This window comes from Vulpes vulpes, chromosome 15, assembly GCF_048418805.1.
Source record: "Vulpes vulpes isolate BD-2025 chromosome 15, VulVul3, whole genome shotgun sequence".
Classification (NCBI taxonomy): Eukaryota; Metazoa; Chordata; class Mammalia; order Carnivora; family Canidae; genus Vulpes; species Vulpes vulpes.
Genome location: NC_132794.1, coordinates 110,642,677 through 110,655,983, shown reverse-complemented (window position 1 = coordinate 110,655,983; position 13,307 = coordinate 110,642,677). Strand labels below are relative to the sequence as shown.

Sequence of the window (13,307 nt, the reverse complement as noted above, 5' to 3'; positions counted from 1 at the left end):
AGAAGCAGGCTCCCTGTGGGGAGCCTGATGTGGGACTTGATCTCAGGACTCCGGGATTACAACCCAAGCCAAAAGCAGACACTCAATGGCTCAACTGCTGAGCCACCTTTGTGCCCCTGAAGACTCTTCTTTAGAGAGAGGATTTGTGTGTGCTTTTTTTGGGAGCCAAGTGGACACTACTCTTCTAAGACCATTTCAGTCCTCTCTGAGGGTCCAGGCAAAAGTCTCTGGTTCAACTTTTCTAACATCTCTCAGTTGTCCTAGGTTTTGTGTTTTGAGCCCAGCACTGTTATGTGCATTTTTCCCTGAGGCAGCTTCCACCTCCACACACACACCCTCAGTTCACAGCTCTTTTCTTCTCCTTGGAGATTTCCTTTACTTGCTTGAAGGTACAGTGATGGTTTAAAATATTCCTTTTAGTTTTAGTGTAACCAGGATCCAGTTGTATTGCAGCAGAAGGCTTGGCAAGTATTTAGTCTGCCATTTTGGTGATGGTAGGCATTCTCAGTTTTTATTTAAACCAAAGCAACATTAAGTCAGAAAATATCTGAATGTGCTCCTTTTTATTTTTTATTTTTTGTAGCCCCTCTTCTCTGTTTTCTTGATCTGAAGGAAGGCTGAATTGGTAGGGAGTGTGGTAGTCTCATATAAGATTAGGATGTTTGCTTTTCATTTTGGTTTGGTTGTTATTTTTGTTTTTGTTTTAAGTGAGGGAGCTGGCTGGAGCCCAGAGGAGAGTCGCCTCCCTCTTTCTGCAGTCAGGAAATCTTTGACACAAATACTTCTTTACTTGGGCTGCATTGCTTTTGAGTTGAAATCTCCAGTCACAGAGAATTAAATGTCAAGGTGGTTTTGTGATGTGGAAAAATCTCTCTGAGGCAAGTGGAAAAAAAAGCCACAAAGTGCTGTGAATTTCAAACCTTCCCCAAGGATTAAGAGGCCAGGAAACATGGACATTATAGCTCCAAGAACTTCTAAGCTGGCTCTGTAGTAACAATGGATGTGCCTGTAGCAAAAGAATAAAATATGCAGCTTTTGTGTTAGATAAGGAGTATGTAGCACTCCTTCATTGCCCCCCCTTCATTCCTCTAAGCCACACACTCTTCCTCCCCCCCCCCCCACCAGCCTCATCATAACACTTAATCATATTCTCTTCAGATTTCCAGGTTACCTCTCTGTCTTCCTCATTAACCTCTAAAACCATTGAGTAAAGAGATCATGTATAATTCACCTTTGTTTTTTCTGAGGCTGGCATGATATTTGTAATACAGTAACTGCAGAGTGAGGAGCGGGACTTAACACATTCCACACTGTTTTCAGTGGATAGAACTTCAGGCAAAATTCAATCCTATGACAGCATTACTGATTGGCAAATACCTCTTCTGTCATCCTGGATTATCAGCCTTCTTAATTTTAATTAAGATTTCATTAATTCTTAATTTCTTTATGGCTGTGTCAGATTGTTACCATTACTGGTTAACAAAGGGTTAAGCTTGAGGATTGGTCACTTCCTGGAAGTGTCTGGAGGAGCACCTGAATTATGTTTACAGTTCAACTGGAGTCCTGTATGTTGTGTAGCATTTGGCATTGTCTTAATTATGATACTGTCATTCTTCTTAAGAGCTTAGGTTTATAGATCAATTACTATGTACCAGGCACTATGCTGAGACCCTACATGCATTACCTCATTCAGTCTGCACTTACTGTACAAAGACAGAGCTGTTAACTTGTTTCACAGCTAGAGCTCAGAGGACACATAACGCTCATAGAGGTCACAGCTAGGAAGTGGAAGAACTAGGATTTTAGTGTGGGTTTCTTGACCTCAAAGTCGGAGGCTTGACCGCTATACTAGAACATCTCTCAACCTATAAATTAATATGAAATGTCCTTGTAGGTATCTTTATCATTTTCAGAAGGTTTGGCAGTTTGTCAAGTTTATATAGTTAGTAAATGACAAATGAGCTAAAATGTTTAGCACTCGTTTTTCTACTCATACTCTTAATGTACATTTACTCAATGCCATAACAATAGCTTCAAATTGTATGTGTGAATAAAACCATACCTCAGAAGCCAGTATAATCATGTTTTTAAAGTACTGAAAGAAAATAAATGTCAAACTAGAATTACCAGCAACAATATCATTCAAAAATGAAGGTGAAATAAAGCCATGTTCAGACAATAAAAACGGAAAACATTTATTGCCAGCATACCTGATTTAAAATAAATATCTAACAATAGCCAAACTGTGGAAGGAGCCTCGGTGTCCATCGAAAGATGAATGGATAAAGAAGATGTGGTTTATGTATACAATGGAATATTACTCAGCCATTAGAAACGACAAATACCGCCATTTGCTTCGACGTGGATGGAACTGGAGGGTATTATGCTGAGTGAAATAAGTCAATTGGAGAAGGACTATGGTCTCATTCATTTGGGGAATATAAATAATAGTGAAAGGGAATAGAGGGGAAGGGAGAAGAAATGGGTAGGAAATATCAGAAAGGGAGACAGAACATGAGAGACTCCTAACTCTGGGAAACGAACTAGGGCTGGTGGAAGGGGAGGAGGGCGGAGGGTGGGGGTGACTGGGTGGCGGGCACTTAGGGGGGCACTTGATGGGATGAGCACTGGGTGTTATTCTGTGTTGGCAAATTGAACACCAATAAAAAATAAATTTATTATTAATAAAAATAAAATAAAATAAAATAAATATCTAAGAGAGTTCTTCAAGCAGAAAGAAAATGATCTAGATGGAAATATGGAAATGCAAAAAACAATGAAGAATACCAGAAAGGGTGGGACACCTGGGTGGTGCAGTTGGTTAAACTTTGGACTCTTGGTTTCTGCTCAGGTCATGATCTCAGGGTTGTGGGATTGAGCCCCACACTGGGCTCCATGCTCAGTGCAGTCTACTTCAGATCCTCTCTCCATCCTTCTCTCTCTGTCTCTATCAAATAAATAAATAAAATCTTTAAAAAATACTAAAACTGGCAAATAAGTAGGCTTATAAATATTAATTGTATGAAACAGTAGTAATTTGTTATGAAATCTTAAAAACATATAGAATAAAAATGAATTAAATATTAACTATAAAAATATTTAGTATAAATACTAATATTAAAATATATAGAATTAAAAACTAAAATTGAGCTCTAAAACAATGCAAAAGATAGGTAAATGTACTTAAAGTGTTGTATGGTTCTAATATTATCATGGAAGTGATAGAATTACAATTTGAATAAGACTAGTCACTTAAGGATACATATTGAAATATTTAGGGTAATTATGAAAAGAATAATGTGAGTGTATAACTAGTAAGTTAATAAAGAGAAAATAGAATAATAAGGATATTTGATTATCAAATAAAAAAGGCAGAAAAAGAAAAGGAAATGAAACAGATGGGTCAAATAGAAAACAAATAGTAAGATGGTAGATATAAATCCAATAGAACACTGATTATGTTATCTTTAAATGAACTATAATCTCCAAGAGAAGAAGAATATGATCGTACTGTGCTTAAGAAGAAACCTCATAAAACTGAACTACAGGCTATTTATAGGAGACACAGTTTAAATTTAAGGAAGCAGAAGGTTAAATGCAAAAGAATGGAAAAAAAATACATATACCCTAGCAAAATAAAACAAGATAACTATCTTAATATCAGGCAAAGTCAACATTAAGGCAGGAAGCATTGATAGAAATAAAAAAGGGACATTTTTTAAATCATAAAAGAGTCAATCTACTAGTACTATATGGCAGTCTTAAATCTGTATGCACTCAATATCAGAGTAGTCCAATATCAGTTCATTATCAAATATTGACCCCCTCAAAACCTCTTAATTTCAAAAATTTTGATTGAATTCTTCCAAACATTTAAGAAAGAAATGGCACTTAAAAAATACAGAGAATGGAAACAGAAGCATTTCCCAACTATGAGTTTGCATAACTTTGATATCAAAATCTGATGAAGACATTACAAAAAGCAAAAATATGGGAAACTTTTTCATGAGGATGGATACAAAAAATGCTAATCAACATACTACTAAATTGAGTCCATCAATACATAAAAGGGTCGTATATCACCACCATGTGGGATTTATTCCAGGAATATAAGGGTACTTTCGCCACAATTGTAACCAAACACTGTAATTCACCACATAAAGAGAACTAAAGAGAAAAATCATATGACCACTCTGATAAGTGCAGAAAAGGCATCTGAGAAAATTCTATAGCCATTTATGTTTAAAAGAAAAAAAAAAACTCCTTTTAAACTAGGAATAAATAACTTCCTTAATCTGAAAAAAATCTATAAAAAACATATGGTAGAGTCAAGCCCCTTGTAGTGAGGGGCTCCAGGGCACATACTATATAGCATCTGCTTGGAGCTTCTGCAGTGAGTCCAAAGTTTATGTGTACTGATTCATTTCAAGAACTGTAAGTTTTTAAAATGTGAAAAAAGCCCAAACGAGGAATTGCACATTGTCCTTTATAACAGTAGCTTGATAGAAACTGTATAGCTTGATAGAAACTTGATAGAAACTAAAAGATTTTATCCATTGTTTTCTGAACATGGACATGGTATGGAGCTGCAGCAACTATATTACAACCCAAAGACAGTAAGTGTGAAAAAAATGAGTATATCTTGGTGTTTTCTTAGAACTCTGAGACAAGTATGGAAAATGAATATATAAGAATGTCTTCTTAGAACTCTGAAACAATGAATATGGAAATATGAATGTACACTGAGTCCTGCAACATTCTCTTAGAGTTCTGAGATATCGGATATGACAAATAAATGTCTGTTGATGTTGACCCTGACACAGTCAACCAGCTGAATGAGTGCCAGCAGCTGCAAACATCCAGACTCTCTTATTACTTGAAAGAATAATGAACTCATACTTGGTTAAAATAAAATAAATAAAGGAAAAAAATATTAACAGGAAACATCTTACCCAGTGGTGAAATGCCTAAACCTTTCCTTCAATCTCAGGAATCAGACAAGGGTGGCTATTAGTACCACTTCTTTCAGTACTGAACTGGAGATCCTAACCAGTGTAATAAATAAGGCAAGAAAGAGAAATAAAGAAGCAGAACTATCATAGTGCTCAGATAATATAGCCATGTCCTTAACAACATCCAAAGGAATCCTAGACTATTAGAATTAATTAATGAATCAGCAAAGTAGCTGGATATAAAATCAATATACAAAAAGCATTTGTATTTCTCCATACCAGCAACAAACAGGGAGAAAATAAAATTTAAGGTAATATCATTTATAAAATCGTCAAAAAATCAACTACTGAGGAATAAATCCAGCAAGAGATAAGTAAAATAAAGACCCAAATAAATAGAGACCTAAATAAATCCATATACCATGTTTATGGATTAGGAGATTTAATATTGAAAGATGTTGATTCCCTTAAAGCTGACCTATATATTTAGTGCCACCTCAATTAAAATCCAAAAGTCCTTCTTTTGGAAATTGACAAGGTGATTCTGAAATTTATATGGGAATACAAAGGGCCAGGAATAGTCAAGGGAACTACAAAAAGCAAAAACAAAGTGGGAAAATATACACTACCAGGTATAAAGACTTACTATAAAGCTATAGAAATCAAGACAGGATGGGTTTAGCACCAGGTAGGAAGTAGACCAATGGAAGAGACTAGAGCATCAGGGAACATGCTTACCTGTATACAGCCACATGGTCTATAGCAAATGTGTCACTGATGTGCAGTAGAAAAATAATCATATAAATGGTTCTAGGTCAGTTGGGAGGCCTTTTCGGAAAAAAATGTATCTTGACCTCTAACTCATACCATATAATAGTTGACTCTGTGTGGGTTGCAGATCTAAATGTAATAGGTAAAGCAATAAAGCTTTTTTTTTTTTTTTTTAAGCAATAAAGCTTTTAGAAGAATGCATAGGAGAATATCTTTATGATCTTGCAGTAGGCAAAAATGTGTTGAAAGGGGCACAAATACTGAAAACTGTGAAGAAAACAAAGGTTAATTAGACAATGTAAAGATTAAGACATTCTGTTTATCAAAAGATACCACAAAGATGGGGCACCTCAGTGACTCAGCCAGTTAAGAATCTGCCTTCAGCTCAGGTCATGATCCTGGGGTCCTGGGATTAAGCCTGGAGTCAGCATCCTGCTCAGTGGAGGGTCTGCTTCTTCCTCTCCCTCTGCCCCTCACCCCACTGGTGCTTTCTCTTTCTCTCTCTCTTAAATAAATGAATTAAATTAAAAAAAAAGATACCACAAAAAAAATGAAAAGGAGGACACAAATGGGAAAAGATATTAGCAATCCATATGCTCAAGAAAAAAATGCCTGTCTAGAATATATAAAGAACTCTTACAAATCACAATAAGAAAGACAACTTAATTTAAAAAGGGGGGGATTTGAATAAACATTTCACAGACGATGATATTCAGATGCCCAGTAAACATGCAACATGTCAAAATTTATTAATCATCTAGGACATTTAAATAAAAATCACCACAGAATAATAGGACACACCCATCAGAATGGCTAAAATGAAAAAGAAAGATAATACCTCGTGTTGACAAGAACATGGAACAACCAGAACTCTCAAACATTGCCGGTTTGAGTGCACGTAGATAGTTACTTTGGGAAACTACTACTGCTGAACACATCTATATCCTGGGATCCTATGATCCAGCAATGCCATTTCTAATTACACACCAAGCAGAATTTTGTATAAAGTCACCAAAAGATACATAGAAGAATATTCATGGAACCACTGTTCAGAATGGCCCCAACTGGAAACTACTCAAATGCTCATTAGCAATAAAATGGACAAAGTGTCTGTTCTTTGAATGGAATACTAGACAGCAATGAGAAGGAAAAAAATCATAATATGGGCAACAGTATGAATTGTCAAGGACAAAACTAAGCCTGAGACAAAATGAACAAAGGCTGTTTATGCATAAACCAGTGGCAGGGGGACCTCTGCCATCACTTGCATTTCAGCAGGAGTGGTAGAAAGGTGGTAGAAAGGAGAGTCAGTTTCACAGACTAAATAGGAGACACTCAGGTAGTCTCTGGTTTCTAAATGTTCTGCTAAGGTGGAAATTTTGAAAGTGGAGGAGACCTTCTAATTGGTCTTGAGGTATTTTTGACCATGCTTGGTGGACTCCAAGGGGGCCAACTCCGTATTGCTTGACAGAGGAAGTTCCACCTCCATCAAATGGTCTGCAAAGCCCATCCAGCCCCAGTTGTCCTGCCCTGTCCCTCGCTCTGCTCTCCAGGAACACCAGCTTCCTTTTGCATCCTCCAAAGTACCGTGATCTCTTCTTCCTCCATCTATGAGATGCTTCTCCTGTAGTGGGAGATAAAGACACGCTCAGATAATTCTAGAAAGGGGTATAAAATTATAAGTGGAATTAAACTATGAAAGAAAGGAACATAGAAGAAAATAAATTGGCCAGGTTAGGCGATTAGGATGGCCTTATCTGATAAGATCTGAGGTCTGAATGATTGATTTAGAGGCAGACAGGATGGGAGAGAAGAAATGAAAACTGTATGTGCTGAGGCCCGGAGGCAAGAGAGTTTAATCGTTATCAGGAATTGAAAGAAAGAGCACAGAGAACAAAAGGTGAGCAAGAGTCTTATAGAACAGGATGAGGATTTTGGCCTTACTACCCAAGAAGGGTAGTATTTTAGTCAGGCGGTCACATGATGGTATTTAATTAGAAAAAACAGTCTCTGATTGCAAGATAGATTGTGAGGCAGCAGTCCTGGCCAGGGAGAATGGGCTGGGGTGGTGGCAGTGAAAGTGGAGACAGGTGGGTAGATGCTAGAAAACTGTGGGAGGTGAAATTGACAGAACTTGGTGATAGTTTCAATGGAGGTGGTGGGGGAGAGAGAGTGGGGTGCCATGGAGGACCCTGGGATTTTGTCCCCCCTGGGGAAGGCCAGTGCCTTTCCTGAGGCAGATGCTCTGTCTGGCCCAGGTGGGGGTGCGGAGCAGGTGACATGCATCCATTCCTTGGGGTGGGGTAAATTTGGGATGTTGTTGGGACATGAGAAGTGGAGAGAGGTCAGATGGGCAGAGCAAGTGACGGAGGTCTGCGGTCCAGAGAACAGGTCAGAGCCAGGGAAACAATTACCCTTCAAACATGAGTAACGGATTGGTCCACATTTGTTCTGAGTTTGCGAAATTGTTGCTTGGTTTTCATTTCTTTTCTCCCCTTTTCTTTGGACAGCTTATTTTTAATGTTTCTTTCTACCCCTTTCTCATTGTGTGTGTTTCTCTTGACCGAGAGGCTCCCTTAAGGTCATCACCTCCGTCTCTGCAGGTAGGATGCACCCCTCATGTCTGCAGGCTGCCTTGCCAGATCACTGTGGGGTGTTAGCAGCCACAAAAGGGGCTACAGTCGCAAGGTCTTTAGCAATTCTTTGAACGTGGGAGACAGGTTGCTCTTCGGGGTGAGGATATTTTTCAGTGCAGAGGACATGAGCTGTGCCTACGTGCCTTTCAGAAGGCATGCTTGATGCTTCGCAGCCTGCAGGTGTGGCTCAGCCTTCACCCTCTCCAGGGGGAAATACAGTGCTTGACAGCTTCCAGCTTTTGGCAGGTGTTCAGACCAAGCTGGTGGGGAGGAGAGGGGAGGAGAGAGAAGACTTGTGGGGAGGATTCGTCTCCAAGCACCTAGAGAAGCACCTAGGAATAGTTTTCACGAGTCGGTCGGATGAACCAGAATGAATAGAAGAAGCTTATCTTTCTTTTTTTTTTTTAAGATTTATGTATTTATTCATGAGATACACAGAGAGAGGGAGAGAGAGAAGCAGAGACACAGGCAGAGGGAGAAGCAGGCTCCATGCAGGGAGCCTGATGTGGGACTCGATCCCGGGACTCCAGGACCACGCCCTGGGCCGAAGGAAGGCGCTAAACCGCTGAGCCACCCAGGGATTTCCCGAAGCTCATCTTTCTAAGTGAACTTTCCTAGGCAGTACTGATTCAGAAGCTCAGAACCGTATTGGGATAGATCTAGATCCCGAATCCAAGGAGATTTCACAGTAGGAAAAGAAGGATCCAAATGCTTCAGCTGACAGAATGTTCTAAAGGATTAATGAATTGTTGTTTAGTTCCAGGATTTTAAAAATTAAAAAGGATGATGCTCCGAGTCTTCTACATTGGTTAACCATTAATGTTATGAACAGTGAGGCTGAGGGACGAAAATGTGCCTTCCCTGTGAGGCTGTTTTTCTGGCAAGGCCTAACGGGTTGACTCCCGCTCCGGGAAGTCCTTTCATGACCATTGTCACCTCAGTGATTTCTGTGCGGTAGGACATGGTGGCAGGTCTGGCTCTGGGCCCAGCTCACAGTGGATTATTGCTAGGGGGTAGAGGGATTGTCTGCATGGCTGTGACAGCCAAGGAGAAGCCCAGTGTCTCCTAGACAGTCAAGCTGTTATTTTTGTGGCTGGTGGCATGCAGTTTGTTATGTTCCCAAATCGTTTTCCAGATGAAATTTCTAGACCAACTTTCAGTTTTTACTGAAGTTACTTTTCCACATGGAACTCGACTACCACGTGTGATGTTAATGTTCCATATAAACAGATACATAAGTGTTTGTGTCTCTTCATGTGTGACCAGCACGGAGTGCTTACTGGGGACCACGCACTGTCTGAAGTGTTTAAGGAGCATTAAACCATTGAAGGCTCATGTTAATCCTTTAGGCTTGGTGCTTTTAGGATCCTCATTTTTACAGATGAATCCACAGTGGCATGGGCGAGTCAGTTAGCTGGCTGAGGACACAGGTAGGGTCAGCAGTGGGGCCAGGCTGTGGCCCAGTGTCATCTATTACTGGGACCTACCGCTGACCCTTGAACGACGCGGGGGTTAGGGGCATCGACACCCTATACAGATGAAAATCTTTGTATAACTTCTGGCTCTCAAAAAATTAAGTACCAATAGCCTACTGTTGACCAGAACGGAGCCTTACCATTAACGTTAGTTAATGCATGATAAAGTAAGCTGGAGAAAAGATAATGTTGAGAAAATCATAAGGAAAGAAAGTACATTTTTTTATTTTTAAAAAGGTTTTATTTATTTATTCGAGAGATTGAGAGAGCGCAAGCAAGCAGGGGCAGAGGGAGAGGGAGAAGCTGACTCCCCACTGAGCAGGGAGCTTGACATGGGGCTCGATCCCAGGGCCCCAATCATGTCTTGAGCCGAAGGCAGACGCTTAACTAACTGAGCCACCCAGGCGCCTGAGGTAAACATTTTAAAATGTAGTTTTAAAACGTCTTATTTTCTTTTAGGAGTGACTGGGTGACCTCCTACAAGGTCATGGTGAGCAATGACAGCCACACATGGGTCACTGTTAAGAACGGATCTGGAGACATGGTGAGTTTCATGTTCCCTCTGTCCACGACCATGGTATCCAGCTACGTGGGTCTCTGCAAAGAGAGGTGATGTGTGCCCCCTCGATGTCTGCTGATACCGTGTCAACTCAAACCAGTGGTGGATAATGTCCCCCACCCCCTGCTTCCATGCCCTGAAGTGCAGGCCCTTTGAGAGCTAATGTAAAATTCTGAGCTGCTGGGATGTCGTTTCTTCTAGAATTCACAGGTCAGCCCTGGGAGCCATGGGGCACAGGCAGTGTGCTGGCATCCCTCACAGCCCCTCGGCTGTCACAGTTCTCCAGTGGTCTCTAATGACCTCCATCTTTCCACCCTATGATTCACCCCACATTGGCCAGTTCTGCTCATGTCGCCCTCTTCCTCTGGTTCTCAAGCATTTCCTTTCTCACACGGTTTCCAGAGTCTTCCACAATCGGATGGCATCTCTGGCTTCAATCTTCTTTCTCTTCCTTACGCCCTGCACACACTCCTTCTATGATCCAGTAAACACGAGCCAGCTGCTCTGCTCCTTCGGAAGCCCACCTCTGGGCTTCTCCTGTCATTCCGCTGGTTTTCTCTAGAATCCCTGCCATCCCCACAGGTCTAAAGAGTTTTCCTTCAAGACCAATTCAAATGCCACCTGCTCCCCAAAGCTCTGCTTGGTCCTTTCCTTCTTCTGAAATCCCAGAGCTCCGTGGCCATCCCTCTACCAAGGCACTAATAGATTTTACCCAGATTATCCAAGTATTCCCTCCTCCTCCCCTCTCCACTACCCCAGTAGATGGGGGTGGGGCTTCCTGAGAGTAGGGTCCATGCTTGATTCACTCTTTTCCCCCCTCAATGCCCAGCACACATTGGGTATTCCTCAGTAAAGTCTTCTGGAATGAGTGAATCACCCTTTTATCCCTCGATAATCAAGCTCTAAACGATTCTCCTTTTTTCCCCTTGTGCATAAATAGATATTTGAAGGAAACAGCGAAAAGGAGATCCCTGTTCTCAACGAGCTGCCCGTCCCCATGGTGGCCCGCTATATCCGCATAAATCCGCAGTCCTGGTTTGACAATGGGAGCATCTGTATGAGGATGGAGATTCTTGGCTGTCCACTTCCAGGTGAGCTTGCCCTTCCCTGCTTACTGCAGGTGGGGTGCTGATGGAGAACAGGTGCCTAGCCAAGGTGACTGCAAACAAACCAAGCAATCTTTTTTTCATGTAAAAAAAAAAAGAAAAAGAAAACAACAACCTGTATCTATTGCAGAATATTTAGAAAACATAGCTAAGCAGCAAGAGAAGAAATAAAAACCTCCATAATCCCACTTAGAAGCGTCATGAATATTTGGGGGTAGCAAAGTGATGTGTCAACTGTGGTTTTGCCTACTGGGATTTGAAGATGATGCATGTTTCAAGGCTGAAAACTCACTCAATGCTACCACTCAGAAGCAAGCAAAAAAAAAATTAGAGAAAATATTTGGTAGCATATTTAATTCTCCTCGAGCACTCCCACCACTCTGGGTAGAGTAGATGTCAGAAATTAATTTAATTTAATTATTTATTTTTTCATTTGTTTATATTGAAGTTCAATTTGCCAACATATGGTATGACACCCATGCTCATCCCATCAAGTGCCCTCCTCAGTGCCTGTCATCCAGTTACCCCAACTCCCCGTCCACCTCCCCAGAAATTAATTTTTAAATATATTTTTTAAGATTTTTATTTTATTTATTCATGAGAGACACAGAGAGAAAGAGGCAGAGACACAGGCAGAGGGGAGCCTGACGTGGGACGTGGGACTCGATCCCGGGTCTCCCTGGGCCGAAGGCGGCGCTAAACCGCTGAGCCACCAGGGCTGCCTTTAATTTTAAATGTGACTGTGTACATAGGCTCTTTCTGTTTAAGTCACTGTGCTTGGGTGCCTGTGTCTTTGGGTGAGTGCCTATTTATTTCCTGTGGCCTATTTTCACATGATGATATCTGGGTGTGCCCTCAGGGTGGCAGGACGAAGGGGGCTTGAATTCACATGTGTGTCACCTGGATCCTCGCTGGTGTCTGCTCTGGACGGGCTGATGTGGTCTGGCTCAGGGATGGCTCTGTTTGGCCTTTCAGAACTTGTGAGTTTGTGCCCGCGTGGAGCCTGTCGATGGCAGCCCCTTCATCCTGCCTGGGCATCTCCAGGGCAGGAAGCAAGCTCCTAGCACATTCCCAAGGCTCTTCATTAGAGCCATCCCTGTCTACCTGCAGTCCGTCCCTAGGGAACACGGAGTACGTTTTTGGGTTCTAGCTTTCCTTACCACTCTTGTCTAGTGAGAGAGTGAGGCCTTGCTACTTCTGGGGTTCTCTGAGCCTGGGGAAGCGCATCACCAGTTCTGACGCTCTCAGATGCCATTATAGCCACCGGGCTATTTCTGTAGCCATCCAACCCCTACTGTGAATTGATATTTATTGCATTTTCAAAGCACATTTAATGTCATTTATTGCTTTTCTCTTGATCCCATAATATCCATGCTCTTGCTTTGCCAAGTATGAATTTTTAGAACACAAACTCTGTATCGATGAGAAAAGATGGGTCTATCTGCCTACCTACTCACACTCACACCAGACGGATTCTTTGTTATATATTTGGACTTACTAGCTCGCAACCCTTTTTTTTATGTCATTAAAACTATTAGATACCATCTGTCCTGTGGATGCATCTATCTAGTCTATAGACAAAATCCAATTTTTAGTCTACCTTACAGTTGGAGGTTCAGTTGTTTCCAATATTTTGGTTCCATAAAGAACCACACAAGGAACATCTTTATTTCTATGTCATTGTGCGTGTCCACAATCACTGTGTAAATTACAGGATTATTCAGTTATAGGATTAGTGCTTATGTTAGATTCTGATAAATAGGGTCACTGGTGCAAAGGGTGTGCGCGCGTTTTCAAGGCTGATCCAG

At 41.1% G+C, this 13,307-nt stretch overlaps 1 protein-coding gene across 4 annotated transcripts in view; it reads left to right on the top strand.

Annotated features, from left to right (window-relative positions):
- Nucleotides 1–13,307, top strand: part of CPXM2 (carboxypeptidase X, M14 family member 2) — a 159,002-nt gene that overhangs the window by 75,517 nt on the left and 70,178 nt on the right. For all 4 annotated transcript variants that reach the window (XM_072740321.1, XM_072740322.1, XM_072740320.1 and 1 more), the window contains exons 5-6: nt 10,294–10,378; nt 11,334–11,484. In XM_072740321.1, coding sequence (XP_072596422.1) covers nt 10,294–10,378; nt 11,334–11,484 — 236 coding nt within the window. The remainder of the gene's footprint in view (nt 1–10,293; nt 10,379–11,333; nt 11,485–13,307) is intronic.